General features: G+C 44.7%; 1 protein-coding gene across 1 annotated transcript; it reads left to right on the top strand.

Moving 5' to 3' along the window:
* The first annotated feature begins 341 nt into the window (after positions 1 to 341).
* On the top strand, positions 342 to 21839 carry NTMT2 (N-terminal Xaa-Pro-Lys N-methyltransferase 2). Its single transcript, XM_084211374.1, has 4 exons — positions 342 to 541; positions 8793 to 8968; positions 16676 to 16925; positions 20483 to 21839. Exons 1-4 carry the CDS (start codon positions 388 to 390, stop codon positions 20755 to 20757), a joined length of 855 nt encoding a protein of 284 aa, XP_084067500.1. The 5' UTR covers positions 342 to 387; the 3' UTR covers positions 20758 to 21839.
* Positions 21840 to 23213: the final 1374 nt, after the last annotated feature.

Below are 23213 nucleotides of genomic sequence, written 5' to 3'. Positions count from 1 at the left end.
CTGGACAATATCTGAGTTCTTTTGGAGTGAAAGCTGAATAGATTAAGAAAAGTACAATTAAATTAAAGCAGCTCCTTTTTGGAGTGGATACACTTCAACATCATTGGCAAAGCAATCTCCTGGTGGATTTTTTTTTATTTTTTTTCCGCTTCCCAGCACCTGCTTGTTTCAGAGGGCAACACTCCAGGGATAACTGCGAGCCAGTGCCAAGAGCCAGCATTTCTCACTCCCCTCTCACCGCCTCCGCCCCCTGCCACACACCCCGATATAGAATGACAGCACATTGCCACAATTTCAATGACTCTGCCTCTGCCCCCGTGGAAGGACAGGTCCTCCAGGGAACACCAGCCACAACAGCTGTCCATTCTCCCCCAAAAAATCTTCACCATGGCTTATAAAGCAGCACATTTGGCCTTCAAGTCGCGCTGGCACAAGACGGACGAGGAACTCTGTCGGCACAGCATGTCCTTTGTCCTGCACAAGGCAATCCAGAATGACTTCTTCAAGTGCTACCTCTACCTGCTGGAAAAGCTCCCCCTGGGTGAGTAGCTGTGGGCAGGAGTGTCTGTGAGCGCTCTGGAAAGATGGATTGTGTCAGATGTGCCAGATGTGTCGCTGGCAGTGAGGAGGAGAAGGAGGAGTAGTTTTGGGAAACCCAGCTCAAGAGACTGCAGTTCTCACTAAAGAGTTTGGAAGTGTGTCTCCCAACTCCCTCTGATCCAGCAGTCTGTTGTTTCACCTCAATACTCCACAGATTTTTTAGAGGAGGGAGAGGGAAATACTTGCAAGAAGTTTGGTTTCTGGCTGACCGTTCCTATTCTTGCCATCATTTGAGAAAAACATGCTTTGACCTGTTTGGAGCTTGGAAGGACAAATGCAAAAGTAGCAGAGCTGGCAGGTGGTTCTTTCTAGTGCCTGATACCTGTTTTGTTGTCATTCTGGGTGTCCTTAGCTCTGGTGTTTGCATTGATTTGGTGCTTGAAAGGTGGTGATTTATTTTTTTCAGGAGTATTGGTTACACAGATCTCTGCAGCAGATTGTCTAACTTACTGTTTGCTCTCTGGCAGGAAAATGCTTCCAAAAATTTGATTATAGACAAATTTCAATGACAGCCTCTGGTACAGAATACCAAAAGGGTTTGGTGGGTTTTTTGTTTTGTTTTTTTTTTTTTTTTTTAAGATGTAGAAAATGGATATTAATTTCTTATGCAAATTTGACTCTGAATAAGAAACAAAATTTCCCTGTGAGAATAAAGCTAAAAAGTAGATTTGAGTTGAGTCTGTATTACATTAGCATGTTCTGTTTGAAGCAGAATTGTTCAGCCTACACTCAATGTCAGACCTGTAGGAATTTTAACATGGGATGGAGAACCCTGTGCAATCTGTTTAAGTGAATTCTTGGGGGTTCCTTTCTAATTGAAATATCCATTTAGGCAAAAGGAATACCTTACCTATTTCTGTGAACTGTACAGATGCCAGTGATAACTCTGCTCAAGAGGGTAGAATTCATTAACCCTGTAAAGAGAAAAAACATTTCCATGTTATCTTAGTATTTTTAATGTGCACTTTAGTATTATTATTATAATATATAATATACTATATTTATTCATAAACATATATATTTATATGATATATTTATTATCTTAGTATTTTTAATGCAGCAATATTTGCAGCTATTTAAAATGAAACAGGGGAGATAAATATTCCTATCCCTAGTGATAGATAGCTGTGAACAATGGAAAGGAAGGAAAGATGGAAAGGAAGGGAAATCAATTACAGGTTGATGGAATCTCATGAAGTCGATGAAAATGTTATTCTTTCGTTTGTTTTGAAAATAAATACAACTTAATAGAAAACTGAGCAGGATTTCCTACAGTGTTAACTGATAGTGTAAGTACCACTGCATCATTTTAAGGTTAGAAGGTACCACTATGAGCATCTAACTTAGAATTGAGTGTGAAAATTCTGGCATCGTGCTCGTAACTTGTCTGGGTCACAGAGCACAGAATTTATTTATGAACACAGAAATACCTTGGTTTGAGTGTTTCAAATGGCTGAGAACCCATCAGGCACCACTCAGCTGTTTCCAGGCCTAATTGCTTCACTCATAAAACTATACTTATTTCTTGTCTGAATTTTATTGAATTTCCATTCCTGGCCAACAGGCTTTGGAAAATGTTCCTATCAGACCAAAATATTCCAGGTGTCAGCTCTTAATTGGACAGTTCAGTCTTAAAAGCCCTTGTACCAAGAGATTGTTGGCCATTTTGTGTCTTCTGATGAAAAGCTGCCCAACTCCCAGCAGTGAGATGTTTTACTGATAAGAAATAATAAACACCTGAGTCAGAACATGAACTACCATCTCAAGTGCCTTCAACCCAGACCCAGAGAAACCCACAACTGGTACCACCACACAGGTGGAGTGGTTCATGTGCTGTGAGTACACATCCAGGGAAATTCACATCCTGCTGTGATGGCAGGGTCTGGACAGGGGGACAGTCAGGTGGGTAAAAAATGTTTGGGTGATTGGCTCAGAGAGTCGTGGTCAAATCTTGAACTCTAAGAGGGTCTGTCCTGGGACCTGTTTAGAACCATGGAATGATTTGGGCTGGAAGGGACCTTAAAGTTCATCTGGTTTCAACCCCCCTGCCATCTTCATCAGTAATCTGGAGGAGCTGAAGGACTGTTTTATCCTCACATCCAGAGATTGCAGCCAGCTGCCAGGACTTGCCCACAAGCTCCAAGCCAGGACTGCCATCCAGAGGCACCTAAACAGGCTGGAGGAAAGAGACAGTAGCAACCCAGGGAGTTCCTCCTGGAGGGGTTTTGGTAGGCAGCAGCTGAATGTCCTGGCAGCCAACAGAATCCCAGGATGAATCAACAGAAGCATGGCTACTTGAGGAAGTGATGATCCCCTTTTCTGCAGCAGTCTTTAGACCCCTGTGTGCAGAGCCTTGAGCTGCTGGTGTGGGAAATGACATGGAATGAGTTGGAAGACCCTCATTGTGGTGAGGGAACTGGAGCACGTGCCCTGGGAAGACAGACAAAGGGAATAGGGCGTGTTCAGCCAGATGAGAGACCAAATATATCATCCTGCTAGTGCCTACAGGAAGGTCATGAATAAGGTGGAGCTAAGGTCTGCACAGTTGTGTGCAGCATGAAGACAAGGGCTGGTGGCCATGAATCAAAAGTAGTCCAGAGTGGCTATAAGGAAAAAAATCTTTTTATGTGAGGACAGTCAGGCATTGGAACAGGTTGCTCAGGGAAGCTGTACAATTCTCCATCGCTGGAGGCTTTCTAAACCCTCCTGAACCTCATCTGGCATCATGTCTGTCCCTGCTTTGAGCAGCAGTTTGGACCAGAGACTTCCTTAGGTCTCTTTCAGCTTGGACTATCCCTTGATCCAGTGCTCTCTGTGATGCAGGAGAGAACAGAACATCTGAACATCTCTGCATCATGACAGTTTCCAGCTCAGTCAGAGTGGACCTGAGCAGAAATGAGCTGAGCTTTTCAAGCTTCAAGACTGGAGCCAGAATCTCTGTGTCAACAGTGTCAAAGGACTAGAGCAACAACACTGTGACCTAGCAGGGAAGTTAAGCATGTGCTTAACCCAATTTATGAATAATAACACTGAAACCAAGCCTCACACTGAATCCTGCAGTGCTGCCCAGGGTCAGCAAGGTCCAAAGCTTCCTGCAAACTCTGCTAACTCCATTCTCCCCCCACCCCATTGCTGGGTTCAGTGGTGGAGCTCTTCTGGGCGTGTTTACTTAGGAGCTGAGCATATCTGGTATCACAGCCTGTTAAGAGAAACATGTCACTTTTACAGAGCAGGCTAACATTTATAAATAAAAGACATGAGTAACTTCAGGCCCTGATCCAACAATGTACTTAAATGTGTGTGAGAGCCCTTAAGCCCAGTGGACTTTATTGGAGCTGCTCAGATGCTGGAAATGATGCACGTGTTCACACGGGCTGTGGGACTGGGTGCCAGTGGGCTGAGATCTGCAGTGGAAAACTGAGAAGATCCACCCCTGGAGACAAAAATTCCTGTGTGTGAGGCACGTGGCTAAAAGTAAAATCTGCTTTGGGGGTGGCATGATATTCATCCTCTATAAAACAGAATTTACTCAGACCACAGCAGAGAGGTGGATTCTACCCCGCACGCAGATAACTTTTTCAACTGATGCACAAAGCAGATGTTGCATTTAAAAGGGAGCACTCAGCCAAACTGGAATTAGTTCAGTATCTTGCAGAAAGCAATTGGAGCCACAAAATAATGTTCACAAATAAAAGCTTCAAAAAAAATTACTTGCAGCATTTACTTCTGCCAGGGAAATTTAGTTGAGGAAACCCTGAAGTCAAGAACTTTAAGTCAGCATACTGCAGGTTGGGATTGTGCTGGGTCTTATGTGTTAAGTGGTCCATTTCTTTAGAGATTTAGACCAAATGCACTGGAAAACAACATTTTTAACTGATCCATAAGAAAAGATGAGAGGTAATGTTTTGAACTTTGCAGGGCAAAAGGCTCAGGTGGATAGTGTCTGTCTAGCCCACATTGGCTGGCATTCAGCTGTAGGTCACCACTCTGCATCCAGACTGTGTTTGCAGTGACTGAAAATTATTGATGTCTCATGACTGGAGTGACCTTTAGGGAGCCACTTGGTGCCCTCAGCCTGCCTGAGCAGTGGGTTTGCTTCAGCCATCTTCACTTGGGGACTTGCCAGCAGATTCAGCGGAGGGACAAGTGTGCCATGAGAAAGTTTCTTCTTTACTGGAAACACATTTCTGACTTTAAATCTTGCAAGTTACCTGCCTGAACACTGAGAACCTCATATGCTAGCCAGCTGCCTGCCCTGTGATGTCTGAGGAAGCTGCAGCCTGTATTGTTCTATCCTGCTCATGCCCTACTTTATGGAATTTATTGAAGGCAGCCTGTGTACCCATAGCAGGCCTCACAAGTATTTAATTTCCTGATGCATGAGGCAGTCCCACACAGGTCATGGAAAGGGAGATGCCTCTGGCTAGACAGGCCCTGTGATGAGGGGGAGGCACGGCTGCAGCCCTGACAGCCCCCAAGGACATGTGGCACTTCTCTTTTTGGGGTAGATTCCTGCAAGCTGGCAAACCCCCTCCTCCCTGTGGTGCTGCTGGAGCCCTGCATGCCAGGCACAGCTGCAAGGCAGATCAGAGGTGAGGCTGACTGGCTGTGTCTGGAAAAGTGGGTTGTGCATTGGGAGAGTTGGCAGTGCTGCAAATTCCTGAGAAGGAGGAGCAGCACTGCGTGGAAATCACCTCCATGGATCTCACACTGTACAAGTGAGGCTGTGGGTCCAGGGGAGAAAACTTGGGTTTCAGTGCCCCTCTTTGCACTGGCCTGTGTCCTTGCATGCCCTGGGGTGGGAGACATGCATGAAAACATCTTTGCACAGTTTAATACATGGAGAAGCCCCTGTGGATGCTCACCCAGAGCTGGTTTCGGATGCCAGCACGTAGGGCAGGGCTCTGGGGCCCTAGATGTCCCAGGAGGAGCTGCAGTCAGCTGGCGTGTGCATGCAAGTCCTGGCAGGAATCCTGCAAGACTGATATTGGTTCTGAGTGAGAAATGTGAGAGCAGACACTCCAGATCTGATATCCTGAACACCATATCGTCCCCATGTGTTGCTGCAGGTCAGGCTCATGTTTTGAGTAGAGAAGGACTCTGAATGTTTGTTGCTCATGCTGTCCTGGTGTGCAGACAGCCTGTAAATGCCTTTCCTTTCAATCTAGCAAAATGGGATAAATCACTGTCCCCTGACAGGTCCATGGAACAACCCCTGGAATCATCACTGGAGTCTTATATGGAAGATCTCACAAAGCCAACATACAGGGATCCAGTTCTGTTCAGCAGACAGGCTGACCTCTGAAACAGAGCAAAAGCAGACACAGAGAAGACAAGATGGTGCCACTTCTGGATAAGGACAGATTCCTTACTGGGAAAATCCCAGCCACGGATGGAGTCTTTCTCCCAGGCTCTGGGAGCCACCCTGGCCAAGTTGTTCTGGGGATTGACTGCTGCCCCCTTCATATTAATTTCTTCAGCTAAATGGTTTCTTCTGAGTATGTGAATATAATCAGTGGAGTGTGTAAAACTCCCAGGTTTGACCCTTGCTGGGCTCAGTGCTTCTTGTGGTATAAATTTCTCAGGCATAACATAAATGTGTAATGGATTAAAGCTTTAATAGTATCCGTTCAGCAGTTGACTTAAGCAGGTGATGACAAGAGGGGCTGGTAATGCTGCTTTTGTTGGACGAGGGATATGCTGGGCATGCTGCTTATATGTAACCCAATAGCACTATTCTGTTCTGAGTGGTCCTTGGTGGTAATTATTCCCTATCCTACTTCCTTTGTCCCCCCCTCATTTGCCTCCAAAATGTCACTCCCCTGCTGAGGATGGGCAGGCACACACTTATCATTCCCCGCTGAGCTTGCTTGCCCTCAATTAAACACATTCCAGGCTTATACTCAGGGCCTCTGGCCTTGCTCTCCTCCTCTGTGTGGAGGGCATAATTCCTGTTCCCTGGCCTGCACAAGCCTCTCCAGCCCCTTCCCACGGCAGCTGGCAGTGCTCCCGTGCAAGTTTGAAGATGCAGGGATGAAGAACTGCTGCCTGGTCCTTCTGTGCAGGGAGCTCTCCCTCCCTCTCTTGCCATGGGCTCAGAAGGTGTTTGCTGCTGGAGCATTTCCAGTCCCCTGGGAGCGCTGGGAAGCTGCAGCAGAGCTGGTCTCACACTGCAAGGTGGTGCTTGCAAAGGCTTCTTGCCAGTGTGACTCTGCCCCTCCTCGTTGCTCGGTTTTCACTGTCTTGGAGCTGTGTTTTTGGTGGAGGGTCTGTCACATGCACAGGAGAACGCCTGGGCAGTTGGTGTGCACACACAAGACAGGCAGAGGTGATGATTTGCAAGCAAAACTTACAGCCTGCCTCAATCCAAACTTCTGAGCTTTGAATCCATGCTCTTGATATGCTGATGCACACCCAGTACAGAAAAACCCAGGCTATGGAAGATAGAACTCAGTTTTTAAAGAACAGGGTGAAACAGCCCTTTATCCAGCAAAACTCACAGGTTTTAATAAAACAGCTTCAAAATATTGATTGCTGTATGTTACCAGCAACATAGTCAAGCCATGGAGGGAAACATCCAAGCCTCTGGCACCCAGGAACCTTTCAGTATATCACTCACTGATTACCTTGCTCCTTGACCTGTGCCAGATGAAAATTTAGGAGTGTCTCTTCTAAACTGTGACCCCCCTGCGTACTCATTTAGGTCTGAGACTACCATCTGCTCCTCGGTTCAGCTTACTTGCACTGCCACAGACCATACAGTACCACTAAAAATAAACCAGAGCAAGTGCCTCATTCATCCCCTCTCTTCCTGGGGCACTCTCTGTGCAGCTGGCAAGAGCTGGAAAGCATATCTGGAAATCTGCACAGCAGTTAGGTCAGTGAGAGCAGAAATGATGACCCTGCACAGTAGTAAATGCTGCCCACAGCTTTTCCAGGAAAAAATCAGACCACTTGATGTCCTTGGCATGCAGGATCACTTCAAGCCTGAAGTGATTTTTCACTGACATGAAAACACAGTGTGATGATTGAACCTTCTGAGCCTGGAAAGCAGAGAATTTGCATGAGGAGGGCTGGATGCCTGCAAGGTCTTGTGGGATTCAATCCAACCCCTTTCCTTCCACCATTGCTTTAGAAATGGATTTGGTGTTTTGAAGGCTCAACTTAAGTTTACAGGGAATTGGATTTATAGAAAATTCTCAAAGCCTGACAGAAGGCTCACTCAGTGTGCATCTGTATGCAAACCTTGAGATAAGAAATGCTGACTTAGAGATGCCATGGGATGGGACAGGCATTGCTGAGAGAGAAATGGAACTGGAAACAAGTTTCAAAGGATGGTTTTGTAAATAAGGCTGGATACTTTGGAGAAATAGAACTATGAAAGATGCATTGTAGTAGGACTTACAAGGGGTAATTTTAGATGATTGGCTTTAAGGCATTGACAGCAAAAGCTGATAGGCCAAGAAACACTTCTAGTGTATTGTAATTAAGAATTAATTGGCTTCTGACTGTGATGGCGTGAATTATAACACCTGTATTGTCTCACCCTTCTCATGAGACTGAAACTGGAATAAAAGTTTTTAAAATGCCTCTCAGTTGCCCCATCTCTGGGTCAGAAAAGGGTAAAATCCAACATTGATCATTGTGCCTCTGGAGTGCCGCTGTGGTGCTTCATGAACAAGGATGCAGGACACACTTTATGGTGCGAAAAGAAAGGATCCAACGGTTTATTTTATTAAGTCCTTTCTTAGGGTTTTTTAAGAACATCCCCTGTCTATCCCCAGTTGGTCAGTAGCAAGTTGTTACCCTGAATTTACTGGTCACTCAAACCCCATGTGTGTTCATGCAGGAAGGGTTGTTTGTGAGAGGTAGCTTTCATTTCTCTACCTAGCATTATAAAACCAGCTTATACAGGTGGCTAGTGTTTATCACAGCCCTAGAGTCCTTCCTCAGGGAAAGCAGGTTGTTTTCCACAGTCTTAGAGCTCTTCCTCAGGAAAAACAAGTTGTTTTTCCCTGCTGCAGGGCTCTGTTCTCACGAAGAGCTGCCAGCTCCTGCGTGCTCGGGTCGGGATTCAGTCCGTAAGCTTGGTCCTGCTGCTCCACTACCACAAGGAGCAATCAGCTAAGGCAGAAATACCTGTCACTAACAACAAAATGTTGATTTACAATGGTGATTCTCACTGCTTGCAGTGAAACTTTATGCTCTGACGAGCCAAGTGATCAACGGGGAGATGCAGTTCTACGCCAGGGCCAAGCACTTCTACCGGGAGGTGCCCGCCACGGAGGAGGGGATGATGGGGGACTACATCGAGCTCTCCAACACCGACGTGGAATCCTCCCGGGAATTCCTCAGGAAGTTTGTTGGGGTGAGTCATTTCATCTCATCTTCTGCAAGGAGCAGGGGTGGATTGTGTTCAGCTTGCCCCCAGGCGTAGGAAGGGATGATGGATCTGACTCCATGTTCTCGGAATTTATTATTTTATGATATTATATTATATTGAAGAATGCTATACTAACTATACTAAAGACTACAGAAAGGATACTTACTGAATGCTAAAAAGATAATAATGAAAACTTGTGGCTCTCCCCAGAGTCCTGACACAGCTTGACCCACATTGGCCAAAGAGTGAAAACAACTCACATGAAACCAATGAGCCTCAGAGAAAAGGAAAACAATTCTTATCTCATTTGCTTCTTCTGTGTTGTGTTCACGTGTGGAATGTGTTTGGGGATTGTTCACCCACAGGTGATTGTTTCACTGGATTCTGCTGTGAGTTGTTTTCACTCTTTGGCCAGTCAGGGCCAAGCTGTGTCAGGACTCTGGAAAGAGCCATGAGTTTTCATTATAATCTTTTTAGCATTTAGTATCTTTTCTGTATTCTTTAGCATAGTATAGTATTCTTTACTATAATATAGTATCATAAAAAAATAAATTAGCCTTCTGAGAACACGGACTCAGATTCATCATTCCTGCCTTCGTTGGGGCATTCCCAGCAAATACAATAAAGACACATTTTGCATGGTCCTACATCATTATTTGCCTTTTTTACATCCTTTTCTAATGCTCCCAAGCTGCAATGAGGAGTTCTTTTACCTGGGTTTGATTAAATCTGAATGCAGGACTGGGACCTTTCATGATAAAATCCTTGTTGCCTTCAGTGGCAGATTTGTCTGTGCCAATTCTTGCAGTCCAGTTGGGAAACTAGCAGAGACTAAATGCCCAGTTTCTGGTTTGCCTATTTATAGATATTTCTGAGAATGCTGCAACAAAACCCACCTTCTCCTACACATTGTAAGTATATAGAAGAGGCTACACATTAGGCAAAATATTTTTCCCTAAACATTCCAGTGTCACTGAACACCTTTTCAGGCAGATTGCTAAAGGATTGTAAAGTCTTGAAAGGTCTGCTTTGGCCTGAGTTGCCAGGAGATGCCAAGTTGGATTTTAAGAGCAGTATCACTTTGGTCCTCAGGTTTCTGAAAATCCTCTTGAGTCCTACAACTGTCTTTAGAAATCTGAAAGCCTTTAGAAGTGTGGCCTGATGGTTTTCTGATTTCCCTTTTCCCAGGGAAGGAGCCCACTAAATCAGCTCAACAACAGTATTAGAGGTTAAGGAATCCACAAACAAATTTGTGATGTTCTCCTGCTGACAAAATTACTAGTTCTATATAATGCTGCCATAGGTCTTTAATTTTCTGCTCAAATGTACAAATTTGGGATAGCCAGATGACCTTTTTTTAGCCTTTAATGATCCACTGTGGGAAGAAAGCTTGATAAGTTAATTAGATGTTGTATATGGAAAAAAAAAAAGGCACAGTTTAAATGGATTGGGATGGAAGATGAGTGTGGCCTGGCAGCAGATAGAAATCATGCAGAGATGTGAAGGGCAAGTGATGGCAAAGTTTGCTGTACCTGACAGAGAGAGGCTTTGGGGGCTCTGAGCCAGCAAAACACAAGTGAATAGCTGCATTTTTCTGTATCAACAATCATTTGTATTAATGCTTGGGCACAAAAGGCTTCTCAGAGCCTCCCTGCATCGTGCTGTCAACAAACACAAAATGAGAAAATACAAAGGAGGTTCAGTGAGGAGCTGAAGCTGATGGAAACATTTCTGCAGGACTGTGGTATTTTCGGGGTCCCCCGTGGCAGGAAGGAAATGATGAATGTGACTCCATGTTCTTAGAAGGCTAATTTATTATTTTATTATATGATATTATAGAATGCTAGACTAAAACTGTACTAGAGAATAGAGAAAGGATACAGACAGGAGATTTAACAGGATATTAATGAAAACTCGTGACCCCTTCCAGAGTCTGACACAGCCTGACCGTGACTGGTCAATTAAGTAAAAACAATTCACATGTTGATAAACAATCTCCAACCACATTCCAAAGCAGCAAAACACAGGAGAAGCAAATCAGATAATTATTGCTTTCCTTTTTCTCTGAGGCTTCTCAGCTCCCCAGGAGCAGAAATCCTGGTAAAGGGATTTTTCAGGAAATGTGACAGCGACACATGACGTTTCTGAAAACGGCATTTTCAGAAGGAAAATGAAACTTAATGAAAAATGAAACATTCCTTAACGTTTACTTAAGTCTTGTTTTAAAGACATTTGTGGAATTCAAGTGGTGCAGAAGTTGTGTGCTCAGGGGAAGATTTCACCCTTCCTAGACATCACTCAGATGCAGTTTCCTGCAGCAGGTTTGTGCCACGCTGTTGCACGTTCTCCTCTCCCAGACCCGAAAAGGGAAGAAGTACAGTCTGTGACAGTTTCTCATGCCAAAGGGGAATCATACCCAATGCATCAGCTGTGATGACAGATACAAAATACTCCAGAGCAAAATTCCCACTCCTATAATTAGCCATGGATAGAAAGGATACTCTGAATGGCCAAGATCAAACAAGAATGAAAAAAATAAAAAAGGAACAGAAAGGAGTCTGCACCTTTTGCTTATTGTGATTTAGTTTGTTAAAGCCCGTTGTCTGTTGAGATGTAGCCAATTAATTATGGTAATTATTTTTTTTCTTACTACTGAAATTTGAATCCTGCTCAACCAGATACAGATATTTAGTGGCTTTCTGTAGCAGTGACTTGATAATAAAGATAATGAGCTGTCCTACCGAGTTTATGGCTCTATGAATTTTTTTTTTTTAACCCATAAGGTGATCAAGATAGGAAAAAAACAATCTGCTTCACCCTAATATACTTCCTCTTTTTTTAAGAGAAGTTTAACAAAATAGGAAAATTTGTTTCAGATGAACTGAACAATTTTTTAATTGTTTTACCCTCTGAAAAACTTTCCCCTTTGTTTTCAAGAGCTCAAGTCAGTTCCAAAATAAAAAATGCTCTTTAGAAATGAAAGCTGACAAGTTTGGTTTCTTTTTTCCTTGAAAGTTACGAAGGGAAAAAAAAAAAAAAAAAAGTACTTTGACATTTTCAACATTCTTTCCCATGGTTTTTTTGGCTAAAATCTATTCTCTAGATTTGAAACACCAACTTCATGGAGAGTTTTATTCATTTAAAACTCTGCATTCTGGCAAAACCAGGGCTCCCTAAACAAACACTTGCCCAGTCCCACTCAAATTACCCCTCCTGAGTTAGTTTGGCTGGCGTGGAAATGCCACACGGTGACATTTCCCTTCCATGACTGATGGTGCATTCCTTCAGGTGTGGCATTTCTTAGCATGATCCTCAGCACCACTGTAAGCTGAGCTACAGGTTTCTTTGGAGAAAAAGAATCCATCTTGCCTGGGCACATGGAAGGAATTACAGGAGGGGACTGAGGGCTTCACTCATATTTTTGAGCTCCGCGGGCGAGTCCAGCGGGGTTGAAAGTGCCACTGTGCTGGAGTTAAGAGGTTTTATGTGTGTGTGGGCAGAAATCAAACCAAGAGCAACATGGCCTGAGCCAGCAGGGCTCTGCAGACAAGCTCCAGGCTGTCTCAGGCACAGGGTTATCAGCACAGCTACAGCCCCTGCGTATTTATGGCAGCCTGCTCATGCCTCCGTGTCCACGCAGCCCAAGCGCCTGATCTGGAGGCAGGGAGTAAAAAAGAAAACAAGGAAAACAAAGGAAGCATTAATTCGGCCTTGGTTGTGAGCTTGGAGGTGTGTAAAATATTACAGATGGAGATTATATTGACTTTATGGCTCCCTCTCTGCCCTCAGCGCTTTCTGCCCCTCTCGCCCCCGGCTCACCTGCGTGATTGGTTACTTGCTGAGTGAAAAGTTCTTGAAAAGTGATTTTTCTTCAGTTTGATCAGGGTGATAGAAGAGATGTTGTTGAAAACATGCTCTATTTTTTGTTTATTTAGAGGGAAAAACACTGGGATTTTTTTTATCTGTTTCTTGAACTCCGATTCCTTTTTTTGTCATATGCAGCTTCACTGCCTTTCTGCTCTTCCAAGACCTGAAGTAGCACTGGGAACATATCCCACAGCTCTTTTATTCCAAATGAAATTTATGAGTGCCCTGTTTAGCTTTAGAGAACAATTTTGGGGTGTATATGTGTCCTAAAGGACAGGGATTCTGAGTAATGGGAAGCAAGTAGTCAGAGGAGCAGTCAGTCTCAAATTTTGAAGCCTGTTCTGGCTTACAGTTTTCACTTATACCATTTTTTTAAATAAGGAGTCTGATTTTCAACTCAATTAGACTTTTGGGAAAATGTTTGCCTTCCAAAGAAAATGTTAATACTCTGTCAAAGCCCTAAGCACTTCCAAACTGAAAATATATTAGCTGAACATGGAATTATGTCAACATTTTCATTACAAACGGAGCCGTGGTGTTTCACAGGGCTTCTCAACTGACTGCTGGAAGCTCTCACTCCTTTTCAGCAAAGTGTGGGATCCAACTTCATCTCCCATGACCATTCCCTTCCCTTCTTCTCCATGGCACACAGAGGTGTGTCATCAGAGGTCCTTCCTGTGACATGTCATGGGAGATGGATTCCCTGCTTTGAGTGATTTTGAGTGATGAATTCCCTTTTTTGAGTCCCTACCATGACTGCAGATTCTGTCAAACACAAACATTGAAGGAATTACCTGCCTTTTTGTTGGGTTCTGTTGGTGGTTTTGGTAAATCACCCCAGTTTTCTCAGCAGCTTTCTCAAAGATTTTTAGTTAATCCTATCAGTGTAGACCTGTATGGACCTGCCAGCCAACAATATGGAAATCCACCTTGTAAAGATCCAGGACACAGTTTCTTCTCCCTTCCTGAACTCCTTGTTACCTCTTAGTCTGGTCCTCAGTAAAAGCCACGTTCAGGAGCTTCCAAGACCTGAAGTAGCACCAGGAACTGTAAGCCAGAACAGGCTTCAAAATTTGAGACTGACTGCTCCTCTGACTACTTGCTTCCCATCACTCAGAATCCCTGTCCTTTAGGACACATACACACCCCAAAATTGTTCTCTAAAGCCAAACAGGGCACTCATAAATTTCACTTGGAATAAAAGAGCTGTGGGATGTGTTCCCCATGCAGCCTGTGGATGAGGAATGGCTCCCATTTTCTGGCTAACTACAAACAGGTAGTCTCCAGAGCCCAGCAGGGTTGAAGGTCTGTGGACTCGTGCACACATCAGGAGATTAATCTTCCTGGGCATACAAATTGGGAGCAGCAGCCCTGGAGACTGGTGAGAGCCCTTGTGTGCTCTTTCTACAATTACTGTGTGTAATCAGATGCTGGCCTGGGCTATTCATAGTCATGTCATTGACAGTGCTGTCCTTTGACCTTAATAATCTACTGAATTACCCACTGAAGCCAGGCCAGAAAAGTGTGAGTTACATGATTTATGCTGGGTTCATTACAAAGGGGGGGGTCTCCCAATAAGCAGGAAGAGCAAGACTCTTCTCCTGGGCTTGTTTCCTTTGAGTGCAGGGAAGTTGCAGCAGGGATTTTGGCCCACGGTTTTCACCTCAGCACTCAGTTCCAGAGGACAGGGAAAAGGTGTTTACATTTGCTTTTAATATGTTTGCTTAACAGATAACTGTGGCCAGGGGAGCTCCTATCCCACAGTCAGTGCATGTGTAGGCTCAGAATTTCTGTTTTACAGAAGAGCAGCAGGCTCTTAAGAGCTGTTTTATAGCTAGAATGGAAGCTTTAGGGGTGAAATGCAGCTTTCATTATAAAGCCTTTTTTACAGCGCTTCATTATTTTCTCATAGTCATAGCCTTTGTGCCACAGTTTTTCAATTCTGATCTCTGTCCAAAGATGACATTTATGAAGAAAAAAGGAACAGTTAAGCAAAACCTAGTCAATCATCCTTCTTGTCTCTATGCCTAAAAGAGAAATTCTGTATATGCTCCAGCCCAAACTTCTCGAGTTGTCGTAAATTACCTGCTACTCTGAGATCTTTCTTCAAACACAATTTGTTTTGAGGACTGCACTTTGATCCCAGGTATTCTGTGTATCTGTAGAAATGTACCTCAGCAGTTCTGTGCAGCAGAAGTCACTGCTTGCATGCAGTATTTGGTGTATGCTTCCTTTTTTATTGGCCTTTAAAGGGCACAGAATGAGGCTTATCTAGCCACAGAGTTCCCTGTGGGGTGTGAACATTTGAAGTTGCAAGGACTTTACAGGGAGTAGTGGATCTTCTGAGAAAGCCAAGAACTTGGGAAAGACTCTGTCTCTTCTTTCACCAAGAAAAAACTTCTTGTACAGCAGTAAATGCAGTGAGAAGTCCCAGCAACAGCAGCCCAGGAATGTAAGAGCCGAGCTCAGCTCAGACAGAGGTGCCCAAATCTGTGCTGATTCTTATCAGTCTCCCAACAACCCTGCAGAGATGAGAAGACACCAGGCTGGCTGGACAGATAGTGGGTAACACAGTGTCTTGGTTTGAACAGACAGGTGTCTGCTAAGGAAGGCAGGAGCCTCCCCCGAAATGGAAAATGTAAACCCCCTCCCTCTAAATTATTATAATTTTGAAATTAAGGGGCTCTCAGGCAAAGATATGGGAATAGGAATAACAGTTCTTTACTAGGAAAATTAAAATACAAATGCAATAGGGCAAACAAAACCCACTGCCAGAGTCAGGCAGGCCCTGTCCCCCTGTGTGTCAGGGTGGTGGCACAGCCCCATCCCAGGGTGGTGGCACAGTCCCATCCCAGGGGTGGCACAGTCCCATCCCATCCCATCCCATCCCAGGGTGGTGGCACAGTCCCATCCCAGGGTGGTGGCACAGTCCCATCCCATCCCATGGGGTGGCACAGCCCCGTCCCATGGGGTGGCACAGTCCCATCCCATGGTGGTGGCACAGTCCCATCCCAGGTGGTGGCACAGTCCCATCCCAGGTGGTGGCACAGCCCCAACCCAGGGGTGGCACAGTCCCATCCCAGGGGTGGCACAGTCCCATCCCAGGGGTGGCACAGTCCCATCCCATGGTGGTGGCACAGTCCCATCCCAGGGTGGTGGCACAGTCCCATCCCAGGGGTGGCACAGCCCCATCCCAGGGGTGGCACAGTCCCATCCCAGGGTGGTGGCACAGCCCCATCCCATGGTGGTGGCACAGCCCCATCCCATGGTGGTGGCACAGTCCCATCCCATGGGGCTCAGCCCTCCTGCAGTGCCAGCTGTGGCTCTGCTGCAGCAGGATCCTGCACAAGGGGGGAGTTTTCCTCTGCAGCTCCAGGGCTGCTGGAGCTGGTCCTGCTCTCCCTCTGGGAATGCAGGGCAGGAGAAAGCTGCTCCTCTGGGAATGCAGGGGGCAAAGGCTGCTGTGCTGTTCCAGGGCAGATTGTATCCAGGTAGGAATGCTTGGCTCCTGCCCTGGGCACAGCATCTCGCCATGGGATGATGGAATTGGATCAGCCCTGCAGGGACACTCACTGGCCATGGACAGGAGATAATCAATAATGAATGGCCCATGAACAGCAGAGATCTCCTGGAGGGAGGATTGGCTGTGGGAGAGATAAAGAAAACTGCCCAGTGAACAGCAGAGAACTGCCCCAGCTCTGACAGATGGGAACTGAACACACACCCCAGCTACATCTTTCAACCTAAGACACGGGGTTGCTGTGATTTTAATTTTTTTCCAGGTGTTATTTTTCAGCTTTCCAATGATTCTCTTGTATCCCCCAGGGGGTGGGGAAAGCTGGCACCGGCCGTGCCCTGGACTGTGGCTCTGGGATCGGTCGGATCAGCAAGCACGTCCTGCTGCCGGTTTTCAAGAGTGTGGAGCTGGTGGATATGATGGAGAATTTCCTGGCTGAGGTCCCAAACTACCTGCAGGGCAAGGAGGACAGAGTAGAGATGTATTACTGCAAAAGCCTCCAGGAATTCACACCGGCCCCACGAAGATACGACGTCATCTGGATTCAGTGGGTTTCAGGTTAGTTCTGCGTGATCTTCTGGCCTGACATCTCACAGAACAGACAGCCTCTGCTCCAAAGAGGTTCTCAGATCCTTGGGGCTACTTCCTAAAACATCATGAGAGACTTCTGAGAGTTCCCCACACGCACCTTGGGTACAAATCAAGTTGTTTTTTTCGTGTGATGGAGAAATGTGCCAGTTCCTGGAGAGCAGCCTGCATCCAAAGGGGCAGCTGAGGGTGAGGCCCCACCTATGGATTTTCTGGAGCAGAAATGCTCTTTCTTAGATGCTGAGAGATACACAGGGCTGACCACACTTGTGAACAGTGGTTTCTGAAGCTGCTGATTATCCAGGCTTTGAGGTATTTCAGGAAACAATCAGGAGAAAAGCCATAGTGGAATCACCAATACCTGTAAATCAGATGAGGTCTTATTACATGCACTGGTGTTTATGAGACATGGGTTCCCTTAGCTATGTCCCACAGCAGCCCCTCCTGTAAGAAGCATCTGTTTATTCTCCTGCAGCCACCCCAGTGAATGCCTTGCAGCATTTAGAGCAACCAGAAAATGAGGGCTATGAACCTTACAAAAAAAAATTCTGCGCAGTGAAAATAAGGTTTTCTCTTAATTTGTGAACTGAAGTGTCCAGGGTGCAGTTTCAGAGGGCAGAAGGAATTATTCAAGAGGAGGTCTGAACAAATTGCTTTAGAGCAGCATAATTTTCCTTTGTATTTTTGCTTTTCTTTAATGATGAGCCATTGCAGTGAGTGTAGCTCCTGCCTCACCTTTTGAGCAAATCCAAGTCCAAAGGAGGAGGAATGAACTTGGACCTATCTAAGGCTGTGCTGGTCAGATATGTGGCTCCTAACTAAGGGGGCATATCATATTCTTAGCATAGACACTGAATCTTTTTTCTCCATCCATGTCAAGGAAATATGGAGTCATCTTAATCATTAATCAAAGTTCTACCTCTATCTTGAATTTGGCTCAAATATGCCAACAAATTAATTTGATGGAGTGAGGGCAGGACTCTCTGCTAGAGAGCAACACCTTGAAGATCTCATTTTCTTGGGAAACTACACTAAAAGCCAAGTAAAGAGAAAAATAATTTCCAAAATAGGCGTTCAGAAGCTTCAATGAATCTTGCCAATGAAACCTTGATTTGTCTTATGCATGCATAAGCATGTGAACCCTAGCAGTCATTTTGTACAAAAAGTAAAAGTACAAGCTTACATTCCATATAGAAATTACCATTTTCCTTCAGCTTGAAAGGTATTCAGCTTTAGGTTTTGGGGCTTTTTTTCTTTTTAATTTTTTTATTTTTGTTGGGAGTGGTTAAAGAAACTTGACATGCTATGTCAAAATGTGGTTTTGAAATGACACCTTCCGTTTATAGAAGTTTAAATCTTCCATCAAGAAAACGAAATAGTTTTACTAGAAAATACAGGTAATTATTTTTACCAAGTTTTTCATTCAGTTTCTGATCACCTGTCCTTGTTTATTCATGTTAGATGTTTCACATGTGAGAGTTCTCATTTTGCTCTTCTCTGAGCTCTGCACCACTGTTCTCAACAGAACTCCTGATCTTTGAGAAGGAAGGATAAGAAACAGAATCTCAATAACTACTGGAAAAAAGCACTATTTTATAATATATACATATCTGCAAAAATCCCACGGGGTATGGAGCAACATGAGGAGTTTAATTGGCATTATGGAATTGGCATTGCATTCTTTACTGGATCTTTGATCCAGAACTCCTTTGATGGAGGGATACAGTGCTACACAAAGTTACAGAGATTTTTTTAGCAGTAAAAGACAGAGGGGACTGGGATTATCTAGTCTGACCTACTCTATATCCCAAACTGCTCCATTCATTCCTTTACTCCTGTGCTAAGCCAGTAGCTTGTGTTCAATTAAAATGTATCTTGAAAGATTCAACCACACTTGGTTTGAGGACTTCCAGGGGTGGTAAACCCCACTTCTGTTGGTAGTTTCCAATGGGTAATTGCTTACACTGTTAAACAGTTGTCACTTATTCCCTATATGAATTTGTTTGGCTCCAGCCTCCTGCTACTGATTCTTATTATAACTTAAACCACCAGATTAAAGAACCATTCAGCACCCACTATTTTCTCCACTCTCCACAGTGGTTTCTGTCCACATCTGTTGCTGCCACCACTATGGATCCCAAATATTGACTGGAGTTTGTATTTGTTGATCTCGTTTATTTGCCCAAGATTTCCTAGTTAAATCTGGTAAGATTCTAGAATAATAATTTCCTGCAATAAACAGGCCACGGAGACTCGGATCAAGGCACCCTTCTGACATGTCTGAATGGTTAATAGTGATTTATTTTCCATCTGTCTTGGTTTGGACAGACAGGTGTCTGCTAAGGAAGGCAGGAACCTCCCCTGAAATGGAAAATGTAAAGCCCCTCCCTCTGAATTGTGATTATTTTGAAATTAAAAGGCTCTCAGGCAAAGATATGGGAGCAAGAATAACAGTTCACTATTCGGGAAGAAAACAAAATTTTAAGAAACCAAAAACCAATGCAGTAATGCAAACCCCACTGCCAGATTCAGCCAGGCCCTGTCCCCCTGTGTGTCAGGGTGGTGGCACAGCCCCATCCCATGGTGGCACAGTCCCATCCCATGGTGGCACAGTCCCATCCCAGAGTGGTGGCACAGTCCCATCCCAGGGTGGCACAGTCCCATCCCATGGGGTGGCACAGTCCCATCCCAGAGTGGTGGCACAGTCCCATCCCAGGGGTGGCACAGTCCCATCCCATGGGGTGGCACAGTCCCATCCCATGGTGGTGGCACAGTCCCATCCCAGGGTGGTGGCACAGTCCCATCCCAGGGGTGGCACAGTCCCATCCCATGGGGCTCAGCCCTCCTGCAGTGCCAGCTGTGGCTCTGCTGCAGCAGGATCCTGCACAAGGGGGGAGTTTTCCTCTGCAGCTCCAGGGCTGCTGGAGCTGGGCCTGCTCTCCCTCTGGGAATGCAGGGCAGGAGAAAGCTGCTCCTCTGGGAATGCAGGGGGCAAAGGCTGCTGTGCTGTTCCAGGGCAGATTGGATCCAGGTAGGAATGCTTGGCTCCTGCCCTGGGCACAGCATCTCCCCATGGGATGATGGAATTGGATCAACCCTGCAGGGACACTCACTGGCCATGGACAGGAGATAATCAATAATGAATGGGCCATGAACAGCAGAGATCTCCTGGAGGGAGGATTGGCTGTGGGAGAGATAAAGAAAACTGCCCCATGAACAGCAGAGAACTGCCCCAGCTCTGACAGATGGGAATTGAACACACCCCCCAACTAAATCTTTCAACCTAAGACACAGGGTTGCTGTGATTTTAATTTTTTTCCAGGTGTTATTTTTCAGCTTTCCAATGATTTTCTTGTATCCCCCAGGGGGTGGGGAAAGCTGGCACCGGCCGTGCCCTGGACTGTGGCTCTGGGATCGGTCGGATCAGCAAGCACGTCCTGCTGCCGGTTTTCAAGAGTGTGGAGCTGGTGGACAGGAGTAGAACACACCCCCATTTCTAACCCAAGACACCTTCTTCTCCCCCCTAGGATATCTGACGGACAAAGATCTCCTGGAGTTCCTCATCCGCTGCCAGGGGGGCTTGAAGGACAACGGTGTGATCATTCTGAAGGACAATGTGGCCAGGGAGGGCTGCACCCTGGACTGCCTGGACAGCAGCGTCATCCGCGACCTCAACATCCTGCACAGCCTCATCGAGATGAGCGGACTCACCATCCTCAGGGAGGAGAGGCAGGAGGGCTTCCCCGAGCAGTGTGTGCCTGTCTGGATGCTGGCCCTGCAGAAGGGCCCTGCCCACTCCTGACTGCCCTGCCAGACTGCAGGGACTGGGCTGTGGATGAACCAGGGGAAGGAGGAAAACGCCTCCTGGAATCCTCCTACCCACGCGCTGCTCCAGGGCAGCAGCTTCTAAAGGGTCAGGAGAGAGCCACAAAGCTTCTCCCAGGAGCTGTCTGCTCCTAAATCCTACCTGCTCCACCATTCTGCTCCTAAATCCTACCTGCTCCATCATTCTGCTCCTAAATCCTACCTGCTCCATCATTCTTCCCTGACCTCCTTGTCAAAGATCTCTGTTCCGTTGAGGAGTCAGCGCTGTACAAAACTCATCCAATAGAAAATAAATCTGAAGCTTCTGTCGTAGTTAATAATTTTGGGGTGTTCTGTAGGAGGTGTTAACAAACCTGGTTTTTCCTATGGCACTTAAGTCTTCTTGGAATTTAAGAAGGATCTGTCGGATCACTGAAGCAGGAAATTCAAGTAACTTCTGGAAAACGTCATCCAAATTTTGGCTGTCCTCTCTACATGTACTTTAGAATATTTAAACCAAGAATATAAGGAAACTTTTATCTTTTTGTTGGCATCAGCTATGTAGTTTTGGGGTTTTTTTGGGGAATTTTTTTGTGGGTTTTTTTTTGGTTGTGGTTGTTGTTTTGGGGTTTTTGTTTGTTTGTTTGTTTGGGGCATTTTTGGGGGAGTTTTTGTTTGTTTGTTTGGGTTTTTGTTGGTTTGTTTTTGGTTGGTTTTTTTTTTCATTTCTGTCAATTTGGACAATAAAACAACCTGGTTAATTTTCCACTTTTAGGAGCTACTTCCTCTTCCTGATGTTCCTGCTGTAGAACAATAGTGGCACACAAGGGATTTCACACTCCAGAGGAAAACTTGGCTGACAAATATCTGCATGTTTGCCTTGAAATTTTTGTCAAAAGCTTGCCCCACATATTACATTCTGGACTTTAAATTTTTTTTTTCAGAATGTTCACAGTGAAAACCACTTGAAAGCCTCTCTTTATTATTCATACCACTGTACATTTCTTTTTTCCCACATTCAGAACAAGCCTGGCACCATATGCAGAGCTAATGGGATTTCATGGAACGTTAATAGTAAGGCTGCAAGAAGAACTAATACAGTATTGTATTAATTAACAACTGTGCTAAATTGCAGAGAGTGTTAGCCTAGCCCAAAAGCAATGATTTATATTCAAAGAGCAGCTGTGTAAGCCTGCATTTGAAAATACAGACATGCAGCCCATCTCCTTAAGGCTCACAGAAATTATACATTAAGCTTCTTGTCCTCTTCACAGAAAGTGCTGTGGGAGGACAGAAGTTTCATTTTGCAAACAAATTCACAATTTGGAATTCTCCTTCGTTCTAAAGATGGGGGGAATTTTGAAATTTGTTATGAGGGAAAGCTACACAACCACAGTTTTCCAAGCTGATTAAACTTTTTTTTTTAATCCAGACAAAATGAAATGCTTCTTTTGAGTTGAACTTTTAACATCATTTGCACTTAAAATGTTACTAAGCCTCGTTCAAAATTTTAGAAATTCATGATAACATTGGAAACGTTCTGACTCTGTCAGAATTTTTTATCACATCTTGCTCCCCTGAAATGCAATCCTGGCAAAGCTTTCCAGGCTTTGTAAAGAGTTGCACTATGACAAATCTCTCTGTGCTAGGGGAAAGGAGCTCTATAAAACATCCCTCACATGACAGCAGGCACAATTGGCTGTGTCAAATATTCTCAGCTGTGTTGGATTAACTAAAAAAGAAGCCTGAAGATAACAAGATAAGGGAGCCTCTCAGCTGGATTTTAGTACACATTGCTGTCCTTTGATAGCAAATCTCCAATTTTGATTTTAATTGCATAACTCATCTTCTCTGGCAATGTGTTTGCACATGTTGAGAATTACCAGTTTTATGGCAGGAGGCTTTCTGCCATCAACTCTTATCCAGTAACTCTTCTGTTAATGTTCCGTGGCTAATTGCAGCATTAAGGAAAACCACACTGGTGATTTGGTGAATATTCTGGTGTTTCCTATGGCCTGGAAACCTATGGTTCCCACAGCACAGATGCTTCTGGAATGTTTTGACTGATTCTTCCATTCTGATCAGCTGGTATTGCATGGAAACAGGGTAAGTAACATTTTTTTTAATCATGAAAGAGGCATCAGTCCTATAGCGAAAAGAAAGGAATATTTACATTTTTTCCTTTACATAGATTACAAATTAATTTGCCCTTCACCATTGGTGCAGTTTAGTCATGAGAGGTGTAGTTCCAAGGTGGATTTAGAATACAAAGTGGTTCAGGATGAAAAATGGAATATAAATGGCTGGTGTGGTTACCAGTGAAATTCAATTTTCAGTGTAAAAATGTTCTTCCTGTGTTTTGTATATCTTTCCTATTAGAATTTCCAGAATGCATCTACATGAATATATAATGAAAATTGGTTCCCTTAACTATGTGAGAAGAGAGAAAAGTAA

This window comes from Fringilla coelebs, assembly GCF_963513975.1.
Source record: "Fringilla coelebs genome assembly, chromosome: 9".
Taxonomy (NCBI): Eukaryota; Metazoa; Chordata; class Aves; order Passeriformes; family Fringillidae; genus Fringilla; species Fringilla coelebs.
The sequence above is the reverse complement of the archived record's forward strand: the minus strand, read 5'-3'. Positions and strand labels throughout refer to the sequence as shown.

What these genes read in the sequence shown, in the direction of transcription:
- NTMT2 (XM_084211374.1), top strand. Translation starts at nt 388, where the DNA reads ATGGCTTATAAAGCAGCACATTTGGCCTTCAAGTCGCGCTGGCACAAG. An exon ending in GCTGGAAAAGCTCCCCCTGG is followed by an intron (nt 542 to 8,792) that starts GTGAGTAGCTGT and finishes CACTGCTTGCAG; the next exon opens with TGAAACTTTATGCTCTGACG. An exon ending in TCCTCAGGAAGTTTGTTGGG is followed by an intron (nt 8,969 to 16,675) that starts GTGAGTCATTTC and finishes TGTATCCCCCAG; the next exon opens with GGGGTGGGGAAAGCTGGCAC.